The sequence below is a fragment of the Podarcis muralis genome, chromosome 10 (genome assembly GCF_964188315.1).
Source record: "Podarcis muralis chromosome 10, rPodMur119.hap1.1, whole genome shotgun sequence".
NCBI classification, from domain to species: domain Eukaryota; kingdom Metazoa; phylum Chordata; class Lepidosauria; order Squamata; family Lacertidae; genus Podarcis; species Podarcis muralis.
This window is the reverse complement of record NC_135664.1, coordinates 25,472,802-25,494,683: the sequence shown is the minus strand read 5'-3', so window position 1 is coordinate 25,494,683 and position 21,882 is coordinate 25,472,802. Positions and strand designations below refer to the sequence as shown.

The 21,882-nt window shown below is 40.1% G+C and overlaps 2 protein-coding genes across 4 annotated transcripts in view; one reads left to right on the top strand and one right to left on the bottom strand.

Moving 5' to 3' along the window:
* Positions 1-9,414, top strand: part of LRRN3 (leucine rich repeat neuronal 3) — a 43,138-nt gene extending 33,724 nt beyond the window's left edge. The window contains exons 2-3 of one of the 2 annotated variants that reach the window (XM_028745760.2): positions 3,612-3,675; positions 6,426-9,414. In XM_028745760.2, coding sequence (XP_028601593.2) covers positions 6,775-8,901 — 2,127 coding nt within the window. In that variant the 5' untranslated portion in view covers positions 3,612-3,675; positions 6,426-6,774 and the 3' untranslated portion in view covers positions 8,902-9,414. The remainder of the gene's footprint in view (positions 1-3,611; positions 3,676-6,425) is intronic. The other variant, XM_028745759.2, reaches the window with a different exon arrangement.
* The window catches only part of IMMP2L (inner mitochondrial membrane peptidase subunit 2), a 489,148-nt gene that overhangs the window by 308,185 nt on the left and 159,081 nt on the right, over positions 1-21,882 (bottom strand). The gene's annotated exons all lie outside the window — the stretch shown is intronic.

The window sequence follows — 21,882 nt, the reverse complement described above, 5'->3', positions numbered from 1 at the left end:
AGATCCACACATCCCTTGAGAATCAAGGCATGAGTCATCAGTGACAGCAAGAGGCACATGCCTAATTAAGGCATACCAATCATTGTCTACATGAGAGATAATTAGTCTGCAAAGGGTCACACTGTTCGAGAGTCCGGAACGTATCTGGGATTTTTTTTTAAGCAGTCAATGTTGCTGTCATAGTTAACAAAGGATGCATTTCAACATGGTAATATTACAGCTGCAAATTATTTTTAATGATGCTTACAAAAAGCAACATATTGATACTGATGTTGAGAAAAATAACATAGTTATACTAGATGTTTAAGGCAGAATAGTCTGAAGAACCACTGGTGTGAACTCTTGGTTTTTCCATCACAGCGTGGCTTGTGCTGTGTTTTATCAAGCTACTACTTTCTACCATTTATCAAAGTACTTTATTTTTTTACCTTGCTGATCTTTCAAAAAGAGCAAGGCCCAGTAAGTGGGTTCCCACTGTACTAACCATTGAAGTAAAGCTGAGATAGAATGGCACCCAAGGCTAAATAGGCTAATATAGGGCTTCCAGAGTTTAGACCAATTTTCTGTCCATGATCACAATATATCATGGTGTTAATAAACAGAAACCATGCACCTGCAATATTTACTATATGTTAATATGCACCTTTATGTGCACATTTTGTTGTTGGAGACTGGTACTGCAAAATTCAGAGAAGTGAAAATTTCAAAGGATAGATGTATTTCAGTTCCTGTATTGGTTCATGTAGTGGGAATTAGGTGGGTTTGCATTAAAATGTGAGCTGAATTTCCCCCTCACTGATAGAATGAGTCCCAATAAACCCAATGGCCCTTCAGTCCCAATATATATGCATATAATCAGATTGTACACCTTCCAACAAAGATATTCAGTTCATGGAGGAAAACAGTTATGAAGAAAGTAAGATTTAATGTCTGTTTTTTGATAACCAACATGTTTCTGACATGACCTGCTTTACGTTTCACATGTCTTTATTCATTTTGTATTAATTTTGCTTGGTTCCTAACAAAAGCTTGCTATAACAAGCAAATATCTCTGCAGTTGGCCTTTGCAGAACAGAACCTTGAACAGCTGCAAATAAAACACTTCCAAAGTAAGGTTTCCAGCTCTAGCAGAAATGCAGAAATACAAACATATTAAGTGCCTAATTCTAGTAAGCTTTCGTTTTCTTAAGATACATGGCGCATAAAGAGATCTCGTGAGTTTGCTCTTTAATGTTTAAGTAGCACTGAAGCCAGCTATCATTATAATGGATGGGAACGGAGGCACAGGGAAGACACATATTTTGCAATGCAAAACCCATCCTTTGCCCCAAATAATGGTGACCTTAGTGCTTGTGGCAAAAGGAAACTTTTACCCTAACTGAACTGAGACCCAGGCTGCAACCCATTTACTTTGTCACACAGACATGAAATAAGACCAAGCTATTAAGAGCCAACCCAGGGCTCAACTTCTGGATTTGAGTTCAATTTCTTGGTCATGCTAGAGCAGGAGTGAGCAACTTGCAGCCCTCAGCCTAATTTCATGTGGGTGTCAAAGAGAAAAATGAGGAAGGGGGTACAATGGGGGGGGATGTAAGTGAAAAGAGGTGGCAGAAAAGGAGAAAGAGCTCTGCCTGATTTTGTCACTGGTCCAGCACAAATGCCAGCATGTGTCCTCTAACAGATTATCCCTGCGAGAAAGCAGTCGTAACCCACCCACACACAAGGCTCCCCAATTCGCTGCTACAGGATGGTAAAGAAATTAAACCCTGGAAGAGTTTGTGCTTATGCGCGCTTCGTGTTTGTAAAGTTAATGGAGTAGTACAATCCATCTACTTTAGTATAAAGTCATCTGTATACTGAATAACTCTGTATGTTAAGCTAGAAATGTCTTAAATGCCAAACAGGAAGGAAATGAGCAGCTTGATCATTTCTCAGCATGCCAGTAGCAGCTGGCAGGTAGCAGCAGCACAGAGCTCTTTTGCCAGAGGCATATTAGCTTTTAACAAGAAAGTTTGCAGTCTATACTCAGACATATATGTTTCTCCTGTATATAAACTTAACACTTTTACTGAGCATTAGGAGACGAGTGTAAGATGTCTCACTCATTAATAAATGAAGCACTCACACTATCAAAATTTCATTCTGGTATTTGCACCTTGGAAAGAGGAATGAAATTTGCTTCACGCACGCGCGCACACACACACACACACACACACACACACCACAAAATTAAATGCAAAATATAAATTTAGGTTCAGCCAAGTTTCATCTTCAGCAATGAAATGCTGTTGGGGTCTCACGCTTAAGTGCACTATATGTTTCAGGTTACAAAATAATCACACATGTGTCAAGGGGGTGGAGGGGTAAGTAGCTTTCTCCTTTCTGAATTTCATTTCACACAGAATGGGGCAAGAATGTGCTAATATTGTTACATTTGTGACAACTGTGCATTTCTTTCTTAGTATAACACACACAAAATGTTATACCTTCAGTTTAGGTGGTAGCTAGATAGGAAGTTGTTGCATACTCGACACTCTGGTGCCTAGAAGTTTAGTATGAAGAAAATGCTAGTTCTGAATCACCATTAGATGCGTAGTAGAGTGCCTGGTCTTGGACATACAGGTCACTAGCATTTCCTTTTAAGTGTTTTCAGGTCCAGTGAGAGGATAGTATGCTCTTGACACACTGACAACAAACCTTTTTGGCCAAACACACAGCTTCTTTGTCCCTCTCTTCATATGCACAGGTAAACAAACCATGAAGTTCCTCCACTACCCACTGTTTTCCATTTTGCTTGAACCAGAAAACTAAGGTTAAAAGCTTTGAAATAAAGCAGGATATTAAACCATGGTTTGAAGCTGCCCTAATAACCTGGCTTGTTCCAAAGCTGTTACCATAGTAACCTGATTCAGACAAAAAATGGTAATTAATGGAAGACTTTGTGGATCTTTTGTTCCCACCACAAAGAAAGGAGAGAAGTAGCTATGTACAATGCCAAATTGATTTCCAAAAAGTCCTTTTTCCATTACCAACACTTCATACAACGGCTAAATAATCATTTCAATATTGTTTCAAGTATATATGCAAAGCATGAGGCTGCTTGTTATTTCAGACCAAAATAACACATATTTAAACACCAGAATCTTGGTTCTTATTAATAATGGAACTGAGGGCCACCTATGAAATTTATTGGCAGTGCCTTCAAGGAATTATTCTTTACACAATGAATAATGCATACAATGTGGTGATGGACACTAGTTTAGACTGAGAATTAGATATATTCATGGCAAGTAATTCTACAAATAGTCAAAGCACTTTGTCAAAGCACTTTGTATAATTTTATTTATACACATAATTCTGCCCGCAACTAGCTCCAAATGGAAATTTCCTGTTCTCCAATGGATATGAAGCAAGTTAATCACCAAGGATTCTCACTTTCCTAACACCACAATTTCCCTCCCCTTCTAAGCTCATCCCTTACTTTGGGCAAGAGATTGTAAGCTTGATGCTCTGCGATGTTACAAATAAGCCAATACTAAGAGAGTATCCAGTCCTATTGTAAAATAACAAGGTTACTTGAGTTCATTACTTAGTAACTTTCTTTTCTTTAGATCAAATCTGAAAGAACCAATAATGAAGTTTACCTGAAGGCATTAGCAAGGATAAACTTGAAAGGTAATATTGACCCTAATAGAAGAAGTCTTGTCTTTGCCTAAGAGCTTTCTGTAGTGCTAACTTCATATTTATAATTCTTCTAAACTACTGCACTAGTGTCCAAGAAAATTTCCCCCCACCAAATCTTTAATACAGAAAAGAGCCCCATGTTTAAGTCTTTTGTCACCAGCAGCACATCCAACAATAGGGACAGCAAGGCAGTAGGTAATTCAGCTTGTGAAGCTAATGCCAGAGTTTTATTAACTAACCATTTGTGCAAATGTTCTTTTCTCTGCAAGCCTGAAGAGTACCTAATTTCATGGAACAGATTATATTTTGATTATGTTATTCTGTACCAGTGCTACTTTGCATTGCATATATATTGGCCCCTTGCCACAAAAAAATGCATTAGAAAACCTCAAAACAACATAATGTTTCACTGACATGTTTAGCTCACACATTGTCTGATGATTTTATTTATACACATTAAGACACTGCAAGTTAGAAAGCTTTACACGTACATACAAAGGGGGGATGTGTGTGTGTGTGTTTGTGTGTGTGTGTGTAGGGGCTGTAGCGGGGAGAGGAAGCCCCAATGCACAAGCAGAAGTTCATTGTGCGAGTGGACCGACACCATTTGATATCACCCAATACTACAGGCTTGGAGGCATTACAGCAGGGTTCAAATTGCTACTCAATCATGAAGCTCAGTGAATAACCTTCAGCCAGCCATTATATTTCAGCTCAACTTACCCCAGTAGGTTACTTTGAGGATTAATCATTGGGGAGGATCATATCCGCTGCCCTGAGCATCTTGGAAGAAGGGTAGGACAAAAGCTTCATAAACACAGCTAAGCCAATTGCAGTGCAGCCATTGGCCATGGCACCAACACCATGGCAAATCAAACCTCTTTTGAAGGTTTCTGCAGCATTTCAAGTGGAAGAGAACAACCGACAATAGAAATATGCCTTGGAAAGTCTACTGCGGATGCTTAAAGGATAGTGCCAATAATTTGTCGTTTGCCTCCTCAATGCCCAGAGCAGTTTCAAAACTGTTTCTGAAATCCCTGTTTAGCTAGAAAGTGGCAGAACTGGGATGCAAAGCCCCCAAGCCATTGACTATAATCGTCAAATTGCTTGCTCCAAAGTAGTCCCACTGAAGTCAGAGAGATCAATGGAGCAAGAAGCTGGAGGGTGTTGGTCTAAGGGTATTTCTTGTTAAGTCCCTTATTAAGTTGTGGCTCAAAGCATCCCTGGTCCAAAACTTGTCTCAGGCACTACATGGCCTTAAGGAAGCCATTATCTCACAGCCCCAGCCCCAGTGCTGTACAGGGATAATTGTGACCTACTTTAACGGATTGTTGCAGGGATTACTGAAGTCATTTATTTAACTGCCTTCAGTACCATGGAGCAGTGTGTGTGTGTGTGTGTGTGTGTGTGTGTGTAGAAACACACACATACCTAATAAAAATGGCTAAGAATATCTCCACTGTTTATGTATGTAGCATGTGCACACATGTATGTACAAGTGTGTACGTAAAGGAACAGAAAAGAGCAAAATACAATTATGTGGCACTGAAGAGATGAAAACAGAATATAAAATATGTTTTAAAAAGGGAAATATAGATGGCTCTGAGAAAGATACTATGCCTCTCCTGCTGACACCAGCAGTGTTTATTTCAGATAACGTTTGTCACTAGTTGTCTAAAAGTTGCAAGTCAGTCTTGGAGATTAGCATTCAATGCCAACAAATGAAGGGAAGGAAGGAGCCAAATCAGATGTTAGTTCAGACTATTCTATGCTTTACATCTTGGAAGACATCCTTTGCCAGGGATGCAGTGTTTACTATCTTTGACCAGCAACATCTCAAAATACATTTATCAATGTCAGTGAACCATTGGCCTTATCATACAAGTTTGCAAACAAAGCTACCAGTGTGAATTATGACTGCAGAAAACAAAAGGAAAACAGTGCAAGATAGAATGCAACTTGATCTGTCAGTCATGTATTGCTTACCATTTTGGTTGTTTATTGAAAATACTGTGTGCCAAGCAATGTGCCAACAAGACTTGCTGCTGATATTGCTGTAACAGACCAACCCTGCCAGCCTTCTGGAAAAAACTGAGTTGCTATTATGTTTAACCAGATGTAAAGTTCTACAGCGATTTGAATTCTTATTGTACTCAGAAACATATTGGTCATGATCCCAAAAATGTACACACATTAGTAGATGTCGATCTCACCACAGATGATAGTGACACATGAACCGTTTGTTTGGTAGGTACCACATCACCAATGGGAGGAGAGGGCAGAACCAGTGCAGATAGAAGAACCTGTTCATTTACATTCACAAACAGTGGATTTAAGTTCAGCTGTAAATTTAAACTTGAAGTCCTATATGTAAGTTCCATTGAACTCAATGTGGCTTACCTTCAAGCAGACATATGTACTATTAGGCATATTGCTGTGCTAATTGTATCAACATGCAAATGCTTAAATTTCTGAATACTTAGTGATTCTCTCTCTCTCTCTCTCTCTTACATACACACACACACACACACACACACACACACACACACACACACCTACATTGGTATTCTGTGACCAGATGCCAGCATTTTAGGCAATAAAGATTTTTAGGATCTGTCTGCCAGGTTGTCTAAATATCACCTGCAGTAAGCAACACAATATTTTTTTACCCAAAAAATATTTCTGCTTACATTGTTTAATAGCAGCAAATACTAATTGTTTTCTCTCTCTTTATATTGAAGGTCTCTTTTCAACAACAACAACAAAAAGAAGGAAGACATCATGGAATCTAAACTTAACACTACTATATGATTGTTCTGCTTCCTTTTTGAAGACCTCCTGGGTGGACCACATTTTTCAAATACAACTCAATATTTATTGTTCCCCAAATATGCCTCTCTTAACTGGACAAAGTGACTGCAAAGGAGCCACATATTTCCAAGAAAGAGAGGGTTGTTGTGCTTCTGCAGCATGCATCATTTGACAAATGCAAGTGTTTGTCTTCTCAAATGACCATCTCCTGTTGAACTTAAAAAACTGTAATTGTCCAATCATTAAGGGCCAATTACTTTTCTGGAACAGTGAGCTAAAATGAAGGACATGCCATTCAAAATTCACTTTTTACTTGGCCTAACTATCACTGTGCTAGTTCAAGCTGTAGATAAAAAAGCAGACTGCCCACAGTCATGTACGTGTGATATAAGACCGTGGTTCACTCCAAGATCCATATACATGGAAGCTTCTACAGTGGATTGCAATGATGTAGGTCTCTCAACTTTCCCAACCCAGTTGCCTGCTGACACACAGGTTCTACTTCTACAGGCAAACAACATTAAAAAAATTGAATACCCAGCAGACTTCCCAGTAAACCTTACTGGATTGGATTTATCTCAGAACAGTTTATCATCAGTGGCCAATATTGAACTTCGGAAGATACCCCAACTTCTTTCAGTGTATCTGGAAGAAAACAAACTTACAGAGTTGCCGGACAAATGTCTCACTGGGCTGAACAATCTCCAAGAGCTCTACATTAATCACAACCTGCTTTCCACAATTGCACCAGGAGCTTTCACAGGTCTTTATAATCTTCTTAGACTTCATCTCAATTCCAATAGTCTGCAAGTGATCAACAGTAAGTGGTTTGAAGCTATTCCTAATCTGGAGATTCTTATGATTGGAGAAAACCCAATTATCAGAATCGAAGATATGAACTTTAAGCCCCTTATCAATCTGCGGAGCCTGGTTTTAGCAGGCATAAATCTCACAGAAATACCAGATAATGCCTTGGCTGGCCTTGACAATTTAGAAAGCATCTCTTTCTATGACAACAGATTAGTAAAAGTGCCCCATACTGCTCTTCAAAAGGCTACTAACCTTAAATTTTTAGATTTAAACAAGAACCCCATTAACAGAATACGAAGAGGAGATTTTAGCAATATGATACACCTCAAAGAATTGGGAATTAATAATATGCCTGAACTGATATCTATTGATAACCTGGCAGTCGACAATTTGCCAGACTTGAGAAAAATAGAAGCTACGAATAACCCCCGACTGTCATACGTACACCCAAATGCATTCTATCGACTTCCTCGATTGGAATCACTCATGCTCAACAGTAATGCTCTCAGTGCCCTGTACCGTAGTACAATTGAATCTTTGCCTAATCTCAAGGAAATCAGCATACACAGCAACCCAATCCGGTGTGACTGCGTCATCCGATGGATTAATATGAATAAAACTAGCATTAGGTTCATGGAGCCGGAATCATTATTTTGCGTAGACCCTCCTGAATTTCAGGGCCAGAATGTGAGGAAGGTTCATTTTAGAGAAATGATGGAAATCTGCCTTCCACTGATAGCCCCAGAAAGTTTCCCCTCCAACATAAATATAGAAACAGGCAGCTATATTTCTTTACATTGCAGAGCGACAGCAGAACCAGAGCCTGAAGTGTATTGGATAACTCCATCTGGACATAAACTTTTGCCCAACACTGTTTCTCTTAAATATTATGTACATTCAGAAGGAACGCTAGATATCAGTGATATAACACAAAAAGAAAGTGGCTTATACACATGCATAGCAACTAATTTGGTCGGTGCAGATTTAAAATCCATTATGATTAATGTGGATGGTTCTTTTCCCCAGGATAACCATAAATCTGTGTCTATTAAGGTAGAAGACGTGCGATCTAATTCTGTACTTCTGTCCTGGAAAGCAACTTCCAAAATAGTGAAATCCGCCATTAGATGGACTGCCTTTCCAAAAGATGGAAATTCTCTGGCTTCCCGGAGCACTCGAATTCCATCCCATATAAAAGTCTATAATTTTACACATCTAACCCCGTCCACGGAATATACAATTTGTATGGACATCCCCACTGTCCAGTTACAGAATGCAAGACAGTGCGTCAACATTGCAACAAAAGGGTTGGATCCAGCAATGGCAAATTATGAGAAGAACAACATCACTACATTGTTTGTCTGTCTTGCTACACTTTTGGGGTTCTTTTGTGTGGTTTCTCTCTTCAGCTGCATCTCTCATGAAATGAACTGTGATGCAGGACACAGCTACTTCAGGAATTACCTGAAGAAACAATCCTTTTCCTTCAGTGAGCTTTACCCTCCTCTAATCAGTCTTTGGGATACTAACAAAGAGAAAAGCACAGCGCTCGAAGTCCAAGCAACAGTCATAGGTGTTCCAGCTAATATGTCATGAGATACCAATGTTACTGTACTAGTGTGCTAAACTGGGGTGCACAAGACTAAATAATTGTGCTCAATAAAAAAGCAAAAAAAAAAAAAGTATCCCTCTACAAAAATCAAAACCTTGGACTTAGCAGATGGTGATAGTTACAAATACAAATATTTGCCGGTGTGGTATTTTTTTAAAACAAACACCTGTCTTTGAAGAATTCTGTGCCAACCAAATTGTTTTCTAGGACTTTATAGTGTGGCTTCTTACAATCTAAGAGGCACTCAATGCTGTCTATACATTGCAAGTAGAGGAGAAAATTTTATGTATTTGTTGTTTTTTTAATTAAATGTAGAAATAGTGAAATTGAGTAATACCCTCCTCCTGTGTTATATGACACACATTAGCCACGAGTTTTTGCAGTGAACTAGAATTTACCCGTGGTGTGATGAATTGGACAAATTCTGTAGAGTAGAAACAGTGAGTATGTGAAACTTTTTTTATGAGGAAAAAATACATTTTTGAGTACAATCAAAATATTTTGGACTTCTTTCTTTCTAAATAAGTTCTTTTTGGGATTTACTGGAACATGCTGTGCAACACCAACATTGTAATATCCAGTAAATACACACAAACTTGCAGGCCTGACTGCATCAAATATATTTCAGGCTGTGTACTTGCAATAAAGGACACAATAAAACACTTTCTGAAGTATTCACATAAATGTTTAGGAAAGGTGTTTCACTGGCTGAACACCAGGGCCAATTTCCACTATGTTGTGTTGTGTTTTGTTTTTAAAAAGAACAAAACAAAACAGCAAAAAATCTTATTGGAGCTGTTTTTAATTTGTATGAAGCGCTCAGCAGTTTCTAGTCAAAATCATAGTACTACAATCATTTCTGTATATTTTAAAACAATTGAATGTCCCAAAGTCATGGATCCATTTTCATACAAGCCATTACCATAATCATTCCGATTTTACAGACTAGCTATTATTGAGTAGAAAACTGAAACAAGATGAGCTGTGTGAACATCTGCATTTACTTAACTGGGCCACACCACTTGAACTGAAAGAGGATTTGGATTAAAAATTAATAGAATGTTGTGACCTGCTGATATTATTCCCAGAGGGAGCTGGCTGGTCACAACGGGAAACTGGATTTTGAACTAGATGGCACTTTGGTGTGATCCATCAGGGTTTTCTGGCAAACCATTCAAGAAGTAACTATTGTTAACAATGAATCTTTTCTCTAGATGTATCATGCTTTCAAACTGCATGTCTCAAAGAAACCAACCAGATTAGATTCTGTGATTTACCCAGACTTCATTCAAATCAAATGAAGAATTCTAGGTAACTCAGCCTGGCTGTGTATGCACATTTGAGTATCAAGGCTTGGTATATTGAAAATATTTATTTGCTTTTCTGGTGCGTTTGCAGTGTTCAAGACTAATAATAATAATAATAATAATAATAATAATCCTAAATCCAATAGAGATTAAATCATCAATAACAACAAAAATAAAGAGCTGTAAAAATGAAAGCAGGTCAGATGCAACCAAAATAACCATCATCACCAAAATAAGAGTCAGCCACAAAAGTGTAGAATTGTGATTTACAGTCTCCCCTGATTTTGAGGAAAATGTATACCACCGGAGTTGGAAATATGTTACATGATTACAATGATAATAACTGGATTGTGTAGCCTGTTCATGTCAGAGCTGATGTCCAACAAATTCCTAAAAAATTCACAAGAATATCAAGAACTGGGAAGAAGCAAGACAGAAATGGCCAATATGCAGGGGAAATAACAGGGCCAGCTCTGTACAGACAGCAGGATGAAGTGGCCTGCTTCAGGTGGTACCATAAGGGAGACATGGATAAATGAAGGCAGGAATTGACTTCTGAATGGTGCAACAAGATGAGGGAACCATTTGGGTTCTGCAGGGGAAAAATTTTGAGCTGGCATTGAACAGGAAGGTATAGAGATGAGTAGAATGCCAGGAGCTTTGTCCTTAGAAGAAGGTAAGTAGCTGAGATTCAAGAGCAGAAAGAGAGACTCTGTAAGTTAAAAGTATGCAATGCTGTCTGATGGATTTCCTGAATCATCAGGAGACAACTCAGTCAAGAAGGCTGAGGGTGGTTTGGGTGTCAGCAGTATCTCCTTTGGCGCAGTCAAAGATATGGTCTGATGACAATATGATGCTACACTCTTGCTGAAGTTTAAATAGCTCTTGAGTATGGTCAGTGCCTGGAAAGTACCTGGGACCCCAATATATGATCCCTTATCTTCCATCATAGAAGAAAGACAGGGACATATGTTATAAATGAATGGAAAAAAACTGCCCCCCAATTCTGGCCTTCTGTCTCAGCAAGGATTTACATTGGTAGAAGGGAGCATTTTGGCTCAATGGGCCAGATTCTTATCAGAATGTGCCTTGCAGGTCAAAATTGACAGGTTGGCCATCTGTCAATCACCTATCTTCATAAATGACATCAAAGGATTTGGTGCTTTGAAGTTGAGGGCTTCAAAGTACTAGCAAGCAACATATCACTGCTAAAAGTAAGGTGTTCCCATCTTCATTCCACCAGCCACTTCACTGAAAACCCATTTGGAGTGAAACAGCTGCTGAAACAAAGCAGAGGAAAAAACCTCAGGATAACCTTTCACATCAGCTGATGCAGATGGGAGTAAGCCAACCAAATCGCTGTCAGGTGTTTTGGAAACTGCTCAAGAAAGCTTTGACAAAGCTCTGCCCTTAACTCTATGACATCAGGTGTAGGGCCGGTAGGCATGGCTTGCCCAAAACAGCCTTATGGACCAAATAGGGAAACCTAGTGATTGGCCTACAAGGCAGAGGCTCCCCACCCCTGCTTTAAATAAAGTTGGAGAGATAGCAGGACCTACTCTTTAAGATTGACAATTCATTCAAATTAGGATGTGCAAATGTGACATTTCAGAGTCAAAATATAATTTTAAGGCAGGACACTACAAACTAAAATTTGCCCCAAAGCCCAAAATTAAGTAACTCAAATCTCTTAAGAGTCTGAACATTTACTTTTACATAACATTTTAAATTTCAAACATCTATTTAGGAAGTGTGCAATTTTTCCACAACCCTAAAAACCTGCCTAGACTTTTAATTATGCTGGATAAGAAGTTGACCAAGAATGTTATCTATACAAATCAGAGTGATTTCTTAGTGTTTATATGACCTCTTTCTATACAGAGACTGCTGTGTTCGATCTGCCACTGATTGTCACAACAACAAATCCCCCTTGAAAGCAAGTCATTAATTACTAAAAGTTCATCTTAAATTATGACAAATTCTTCCTGGGTCATTTTTAGTCATTGCTTGCAAGCTGCAAGAGATTTCCACAGAAGCTTTAAAGGCCAACATGGGATGTGTGTGGATCCCAGTGGTAATTCTATAATATCCAAAATATGTATCTTTATGAATTCAGTATGTTTCAGTGAGCACACTCTTTACAAACCTGATGAATCGCTATCACACACATGCCGACATTAGAATTTATCAGCCAGACGTGCCCATACATCACGAGAGATTTCAGCACCGAGGACAGAGCTCTTAGAGGCAGGCTATTTATCAAGCACACAGTACTTGAAATATGACCTATTATAAAGTCAGCACTGTATAGGTCAGCAAGAACTTGTTCATGTATCTTGTATGTTTGTCTTATGAGACAAAGTACATTTAAAACCAGTTACTGATACAGCTCAGGGGTTAGAATTACATTGTTTCAAAGAACGCAGCTGAGATCAATGGCAAAAAAATAGCCACACACAAAGAGCACTTTGCCATAAGTATGCCAATAAGAATTTATTTCTTGGATGAAATCAGCAGTTCTTACACTTCCCTGCAGAGGCGCCATCTTCCAAAGAACATTGAGGGGGCCCAATGTGACATCCTGACAGTGCATGTGCAACGTCACACAACATCCTGATGGCGTTCCACACCCAGCTCCATTTTTTGCCTCAACAATAGTGGGGCAGCCCCCTTTTAAAAAAAGAGCCTCAGCCCCCTGGAGCCAGTGCCTATGCTTCCTTGTGTAATTTACTATAATGCAGAATTCCACCCAGAGTCTTCCTTAAAGCAGAAGAATTTACTCAAATGATCTAAAATGCTATCTTCCACATAACTGATACATAAGTGAAGTTTTTGCTTGAAAGATTCAAACTATTATATGTGTGTCCAGGCACTTGCCTGAAAATGCAGAGCTGGTTTGGGGCAGGAGGCACGTGGAAGTCTTCCCCTCAACATCCCCATGTGCATGACCCTCCCTCTTCAGTCATACAACATTCCCTGTTTAGAGGGGTAGGTCTTAAGGGAGTTTTTTACCCATGTTCACTTGAATGCACATAGAACACCTTTAGTAGTCAAGGACCTTAACTTTTTCAGGCTCTCCAACTGTGTAAAAGGCTCTCCTCACATTCAGGTGAGCACAAGTAGAAGCCCCATGCAGATCCTCCAAGCAAAACATGGGAAATGTTGAGGACTAAATAGGTGGGGTTTTGTTATTTCCTTGACAACTAATAGGAGGTGTTCCACAGGGTGGGCGCCACTTCCGAGAAGGCCCTCTTTTTAACATTCATTTAAGTTTTTCGTAATTTGGAAATAGTATCCCTCTGTCAAGAATTAGGCAAAATGTGCTCCATGCATCACACCTTTGCCTCTTACAAGCATGATGGTAACATGGCTCCTGCAATAAGGAAGTTCACAGAATGAAAGTTTCCTGTTCACTTCATCTGGATTCCCACCAAGTGTCTTTCTGGATGACTGGAGGCCCTCCTGGACAATGTGGGGTGGAACATGGGGGTGTAGCATGAGCAGAAGTCAATCAACACTAGGTTTGGCTGGTGGAAAGTTTTCCATCGCTCCCCAGACCCCCTTGTGCCCATATCATTCTGAAGGGCCCCTCAAAAGAGGCCTTTGGGGAGCACAGTTGATTGCAGCTGGGAAAAAGGTATCAGAAAATTTCCTTCCATGGATGTTCTTAGGTTAACTTAGCTAAGGATCCATATAACATTAAAATGTTTCTGCTTAGTGAATCTCTTAAATAAATACATTCTGTCACACACTTTTTCTTGATGGTTTTAAATGGAAAAGGGCTATTGTGTATTCGTAAAGCTTTTATTAAAAATAGTGAACTGAGCTGATATGAGAAAATTCTGTTTCTGGTAAATTTAGAATATACAGTGTAGGTTTTCCTTCCGGGAGAGAGAGTCCTGTTTTATAAAATGCTTAAGAATCACATATTAATTATGCCATGCTTTTGTACACCATAGCTGCAATCCCTTTTACTCTCCCACATTTTCCAGAACTGTATAATTTTATCATCATTTTAAAATCATTCCTAAATGTGCCACTTGCAAAAGGTTGAAATAAAAATTGGGGGGGGGGGGGCAACACAAGCTAGATAGATGTCTAATAACCATGCATGTCAGGATTTCATTCAAACACAGAAACAGAATGTAGACGATGCCCTCCTTAGTGGTTTAAAACTACTGTCATTATTCAAATAAAAAATAGGTTGTACATACCTACAAAGCCAAATGTGAGTGGCTTCTAGATGTTACAATACACAGAAGCTTAAGTGACTCTGTCTTCCTGTCACCATATTTCTGCTTTTCACCCAAAGCCCAAAGAGTTGTGGAACTAGGGAATTTTAGATCTTAGACTTAATGGTAGGATGGGACACTTTAGACTGCCATGTGAAATACTTCAGCTGTGAAGCACTCACTTAATATATCTCTTCCCGATCTTGCCGTTACATGCTTTACTACCACTTCTGCAGCCTTGATACTTTACAGGAAAACAAACCACCACCTCCACACACAAAAAGTTTGCCAAACCTGTTTGGAAAATAAATAAATACTGTGAGCATGTGCAGTTCTGCATTCTAAATTCACTTTAATCACAGCACCATCTTAAGTACTGGAATAAAATGGGGTTTGCTTTGGCTGCCCTGAAGTTAAACACATTTACTTGGAAAGAGCACCACTGTGTTGTTGAAAAGGATAATTGGGTTGTATTTCAACAAGTCCTACTCAGAGCAGACTCATTACAATTAATGCACCTAAGTTGTTGTTGTTTAGTCATTTAGTTGTGTCCGACTATTCATGGACCAGAGCATGCCAGGCACTCCTGTCTTCCACTGCCTCCCGCAGTTTGGTCAAACTCATGTTAGTAGCTTCAAGAACACTGTCCAACCATCTCGTCCTCTGTCGTCCCCTTCTCCTTGTGCCCGCAATCTTTCCCAACATCAGGGTCTTTTCCAGGGAGTTTTCTCTTCTCATGAGGTGGCTAAAGTACTGGAGCCTCAGCTTCAGGATCTGTCCTTCCAGTGAGCACTCAGGGCTGATTTCCTTAAGAATGGAGAGGTTTGATCTTCTTGTAGTCCATGGGACTCTCAAGAGTCTCCCCCAGCACCATAATTCAAAAGCATCAGTTCTTCAGCAGTCAGCCTTCTTTATGGTCCAGCTCTCACTTTCATACATCATTAATGGGAAAACCATAGCTTTAAGTATACAGACCTTTGTCGGCAAGGTGTCTCTGCTTTTTAAGATGCTGTCTAGACAGCACCTAAGTCAATCGTGCCCATAAATGTCAATTGGACTACTCTGAGTAGCACCAGCATTGAAACCCACCCACTGTGTTTTAAAAGTAAAAATAAAAGGCATCTATGAACATGTGCATGCCTGGTTAGCTTTCTTCTGACTATAAAACGCTTTTGAAAGCAAGCAAGCTGTGTCAACCTACATTGGTCCCAACAGGTCATCACATGCTCCGGCAGGGCCTGTTTGCTAGTGTCAGCTGCACTCTGGGTGGCCAGTTGGGACCACCTGAGCTACAGGGCTCTGGACATCAGTTCCAAGGTCCAGGTCTACCTGTACTGCTGCCTAGATATATGAGGAGCATTCTCCCACACATTTGGACTCAGGGCAGACTACCTAAACATTTACAATTTTACATATTTCTACTCTTTATACTTGAGGCAAGTTGTAACAGAACATCTGTATAGCTCAGCTGGTAGAGCATAAGACTCCTAATTGGGCAAAAGATTCCTGTATTGCAGGTGGCAGTCCCTTCCAATTGTATGATTCTATGATCATCCTGTGTATTCACTGACAACATTTTATTATCTCATACAGTGGCTTCCCCATCCACTGCTTCATCCCAATTCATACTTCATAAGCAGGCTAATTAGAATGAAAAGGAACAAATATTATATATATATTTGCACATCCATCAGCTTTACCTCTTCTCCTGTGTACTAAGCTGCGGAGAGCTGGAGTATAACCCTCATCAGCCCCAAGCAAGCATATCCAATGGCCAGGTTAGAGAAGGCTGTTCTAGTAGTTCAGTGCATTCACTAACTGCTTATACACGTAAGCTATGACACAGGACTACAATCTAAATACTTATATCATGGTTACTTAAAGAGCTATCCTGCAAAAAGAAGAGAAAGGTAAAAAAAGTTTGTTTATTTGTTTGTTGTTGCTGTTGTTGTTTAAAAAAGGTCTTAGACAACACTGGCCATCAGCCTTTCCCCCTTAAAATGGTAAGATCAACACTTATTTTCTGAGGGATGAAAAAGGAGAAAGAATGATGATGACAGTGCAGTATGGACATTTTATTCACCATTTAAACACGGAAGCTGACATATCCTAAGTGGAACAGCAAGATAACACCTGTGCCCTTCTTATGTAAATGAATAGCTTGATCTGGTCCTACCTGCTATCTCCTTGCTTGCTGTCTTGTATGCCTGTCTGTCAGAACTGAAAGAGAGATAAAGAACTGCAGCTGGGTAAGACTATTAAGAGCTTTCACCCACCCTCCAACAACTCCACTGTATTCACCATATATTGCTCATTATAGAGGTTCTCATTACAGATCATCCCAGGTGTATTTCTTTATCTCTGTTTTACCATTGACAGGCAGGTACAGAAGATAACAAAAATAAGCAACCACATAGTAGGCAGAACAAGATCAAGGTCTCCCCCCCCCCCCGAAAAATGATACATACAGGTGCTATCTTGCTCTTCTATAAGAGTGCACAAGATAATACACCAGCCCCATGTTTACTATCTCTTCTTCCTTAATTTTCACCTGGAATAGGTAAATAAGAGGCAAGACACAAATATGTGGGATTGAATTAGGACCACGTTTTACTCAATACAGATCTCAGCAGAGGGTAAGCACCATGTGGGAGCAACCAGAACCCAACCAAACCTGGGTGAGCCACCTCACATGGATTGATCATAGCCCATTACATAAGCCTCACTCTTAAGATAAATATGGACACTTCCTGACCCAAGTCTTAGATGAGGGCCCCACAATTCCTGGTGTGTGAGATCAGGCAACCCCAAGGCATTCCATGTCTAGCCTTACAGGTCACAACCCAGAGGGGCAGTTATCCAAATATGTCCTCCACCTCCAAAAGTTCCTAAGGGTGCTCACTGGCTCATTTTACAACTCTTGCACTTCTAACAAGGCTCACAGGATAATATAGCAGCTCTTATGTTCCCTATCTTTCCCCCCTCAACATCCATTCATTTCTTTTATTGTAAAATGAATTTACTGACAAATCATACCATTTGGATAGCCAGCAACACAATTAACAACTTCCATTAATTACATAATTACTTCCACTGATGCCAACCAACTGTGGTTATTGAGCTCCTAAGTATTTTGCTCTTCTCAAAACCTCAGTTTCCTGCCAAACAGGCTTGCTCTGTCTCTTTCTAGCCAGAAGATGTCAGTTTGGAGACATTCCAAGTAATAACACTCAGTTTGGTTTAATGTATAGTCTCCAAAGTTAATGCTGTGTGCTTAACCAAGCCCCCTACCCCCAATGTTCATGGTACTTCATTGTACTTTGGCTACAATGAGTCAACTTCAGAGTGTGAAAAGTTGCCTGCCAATGCCAGGGTTGGCCCAAGACATTTTGCTGCCTGAGGCAAAGGGCAATATGGCACTCTTCTGCTTCCATGAACAGAAGCTGACCAGACTGACAGCTGCTGAATCATTTCAACACTGACAAAAGGATATAGTATCCCCCACCACACCAGAGGATAGCAGCCTAGCTCAGGGTGTGCATGGGAGGCTGTGTGGCTCTGTTTAGGCCATCTTGAATCCTGATTCTGTCTTCTGCAGTATTAGCAACTCCTAGTTTGGTGCCATCTGCAAATGTGATGAGCACCTCCTCAATTCCTTCATCCAAGTCATTTATAAAGATGTTGAACAACAATGGGCCCAGGACAGAACCCTGTGGCACCCCACTAGTCACTTTTTTTATGAGAAGGCATTAGTGAGTGCTCTTTGGGTTTGGTCAAACAGCTACAAATCTATCTAACAGTTACCTCACCCAGACCATATTTTAACAGATTCTCTGCAAGTTCATGGAGGACTTTGTCAAAAGTCTTATTGAAATCAAGATATGCTATGTTAACAGTATTCCCCTGATCCATCAGGCTTATAACACTTAGCAAAAAAAGGAAACAAGATTTGTTTGGCATAACTTGTTGAGAAACCCACACTGGGTCTTAGTAATCGCAGAATCCTTTTCTAAGTGCTCACAGACCAACTGTTTAATTATCTTGATTTATATATTAAAAAGCTTGATTGTAAAAACAACAACAAATAAACCTCAAAGTGGTTTACAAAAAGACAAAACAATAAAATAAAATAAAATAAAATAAAATAAAAAGGCAAGAAAACTTTAAAAAGGCAATAAAAAGCTGTAGGTCCAAGCAATACTGCAGCTAAGTATTTATAATGTGGCTGAAGCACACACAACAATTTTCTGCTTCATGTGCCTGCTGATGTCAAGAAAGGAGAGTACAAAACACACCAAAAAGGCCCTTTCCAAACTTTGACAACTTGCTTTGTAAATGCTGAGAAAAACCTAGGAAGTGTAAGCTTTTGCTCTACAGAACTCTGCAAATATAAAGACCAATTAGAGCCTTTCAAATTGATTGGATTGCTCGCTGTTTCCATTAAAAGCCCTCCCGAGCCCTTGATTTGCAAGTGAACCATACATGATCTGTACTAATAAGCACTTAATATACCAAATGTCACAGAAACCGCAGCCTTTCTAGTCCTTTACTACTAGACAGATATGCCATGAGATAGGGCTTTGCAGCAAAAGTGCCCTTCTAGCCAAACTCCCAGGAGACAACCATTTAACTTGCTCATCTATTTCAAACACTTTCCCCCACCTCTGCTTTATGGTCCTCTATATCTTAAGTTAGAGCCAAACTCAAACTTATAATATATGTTGGTGCTGATATCATAGAACCAATAGGAAGAGAACACCTGGAGACTGTGACAAGCACAAGGAGACTGCTGGCTGACAAGGAAGACATGGAGGTAAGGAAATGGTCTTCTCCATTCTAGGATTATTCAATCACTTTTTGTCACACTGCCAAGGAAACATCTGGTTTAGCTGCCACACAATGACCTCAAGCCACGTATACAGTAGCAGTAGGTGATGAAGCTCAAACCTTGGCAAATCCAGTCTGGGATGTGGCATTTTCAAGTGGAATGGAAGAAAATGCAAATGGAACTGAATCTTGAACTGAGGTTGAGAGGGAGGCTTTCAAAAATGCAAGGAATGTTGAGAAGGAGGGTGTCAAGAAAGGAAAGCTGAGGCAGAAAACAAGAAGGGACTGGCTGAATTGTCTAAAGGCTCTAAATGTAACACTCATTTGCCTGCTTCTAGCTTGAGAAAGCATCCTGATGCTTGCTTTTCCAGGCCATAGAGCATAAAGGAAGGTTCTGCAATTCATCAGCTTAGAATACTCCTCAATCCAGAGTTGTTAATGGAAATCCGGGTAGCATCAGTGCCTTTTTCTAACTGCGGGTGTTCTTGGAGTGTGGCATTCAGGGCTTGAGCAACATCCATTTTGCATCTTTTTTTCCTGATGGGCTCCCCCCCCCCCATTTTGCCACTAGCACCCAATTCAGAAGTGCTGGGGGAGGAGGGGATTGCTTGGGGGCAGGATTAGGTCCCCAAATTGAGGGTTCAGTACTCTTGCAGCAACACTGTAAGTTAAGGCTGAATTATTACGTTCATATTGGAAATAGGGGGCTGAGCCTGAGAGACAGTGGTTTGCTGAATTCTACTGAATTAATGGCAAAGGCAACTTGAACTGGGTATTCCCCAAAAAGAGTTTTGCCTCTTTGGCCACTATGCTGCATCAGCTCTCAAAGCATGTCTGCTTTTTAAGGTTAGCAAACAATAAAACCCACCACACCAGGAAAGAAAATCTAATGCTAAGTAAAATGAATGGAAAAAGAACTACCTAAGAGCATGAGTACAGCTGAAAAGAGTCCAGATGGCCTCTTCCAGATACAAAATTAGCTGATGTCCCTTTTAATGTTACAGTTTATGAGAGTGGAAAACAGCCCCATCTGCCTCCCACTAAAGTAGCTACTGACTCACATTCACCATAATCAAATCATGCTGGGCTCCAAATTCTGGGCTCTTTCATTCTTATGGGAATCTGAAAACTCCTAAAGACAAACAGTGATGGAAGAGCAGTCCAAAAATGGGGTGGGAGTAGGGGACCCGACAGAAGTGGATTTCATTTGGGTGACTGCCCCATACACCCACATGATCAAGCTGAATATGTATCACTAAGGTCTTTAAATGTATAAGAAAATAACCCTTGACTGTGCTTTTTAGCCTGAGCTGCATAGCTGGAAGTCAAGCAAATATGTTTGGGAATTAAAGAACCATTTCTAACAGCCACTGAAGCTACAATCAGACTCCTGTGGGATTAATCAAACTGTACAATAGAAATAGAACTCTGCTCTTTCACAAGGCCAGGACATTACAGACCATACAATCTTTTGCTTGGCAGAGAAATAATTCCCAATGCACAAGTCTCATTTTCATTTTTTTTAATGGCACTTATTGCAAGGTGCGTTTTTCTTCTGTAGAAGTGTAAATCTGTGTAATTCGCCCTCAGGCCCCACTGGATTCAGATAGCACAACCCAGCATCCTCCAGGTCCTGGAGAAACAGATCAACCCAGTCAAATCTGCAGTGCTTATTCTGGGCCAACTCACTGCTGAATGCAGTCCACCAAGCTGTGCTTCTAGCCTGTCACATCACGTGACAGATAATTGCTGGTACATGGACTGAGCGCCTGGCATATAAAGGAGGAACCTGCACATCTCAATCAAGGGAAAACACAGGTCTCAGGCATGTGTGCTGTCCACACATCATCACTACAGGGGAGAAGCATGACTCCATCCTGTTGAATGTTACATAGCAAGTCAAAACAGAACCTCCACCAGCATTTCAGTGCAACTTCAGAAGCCTCTCTCAGTGACTAGGCGCACACACACACACACACACACACACACACACACACATCTTGAAATTACTCCCTGTGGTGCTACTGAGTATTTATTTAATGTATGAATCACTTCATGAGTTTGACTAAACTGCGGGAGGCAGTGGAAGACAGAAATGCCTGGCGTGCTCTGGTCCATGGGGTCACAAAGTGTCGGACACAACTAAACGACTAAACAACAACCACATGAATCACTGCCTAGGATGTGGTCATTTCCAAATTCAACACTATACAAAATTCTGATAATTGGCTTAGGGAAAGGGGGGAAATATGTTTCAGCAAGGATTTGAAACTCAAAAAACAGGCTGGAAAAACCTTTGTGCCAAGAGAACCACAACATGTTGACATATTTGTTTTAAAAGTGCAGGTAGGTTGCGCAGTTCTTCAAAGGAGCACATCTGAAACAACCAGAAAGGTCTATTTTTACAATACCTATACAGAATTGATTTATTTAGGTTAAAAAAAGAGTCCTAGGAGAATACTTCCTGGCAATGCAGTTTGAAACGTTCAAAAATTTGCAGAAGACACACTGTTCTCTCTCTCAATCGCGCGCTGTGTGTGTGTGTGTATGCGTGCACAAACGCAAATGCATGTTGCTACAGAACAAATTGCTTATCTCT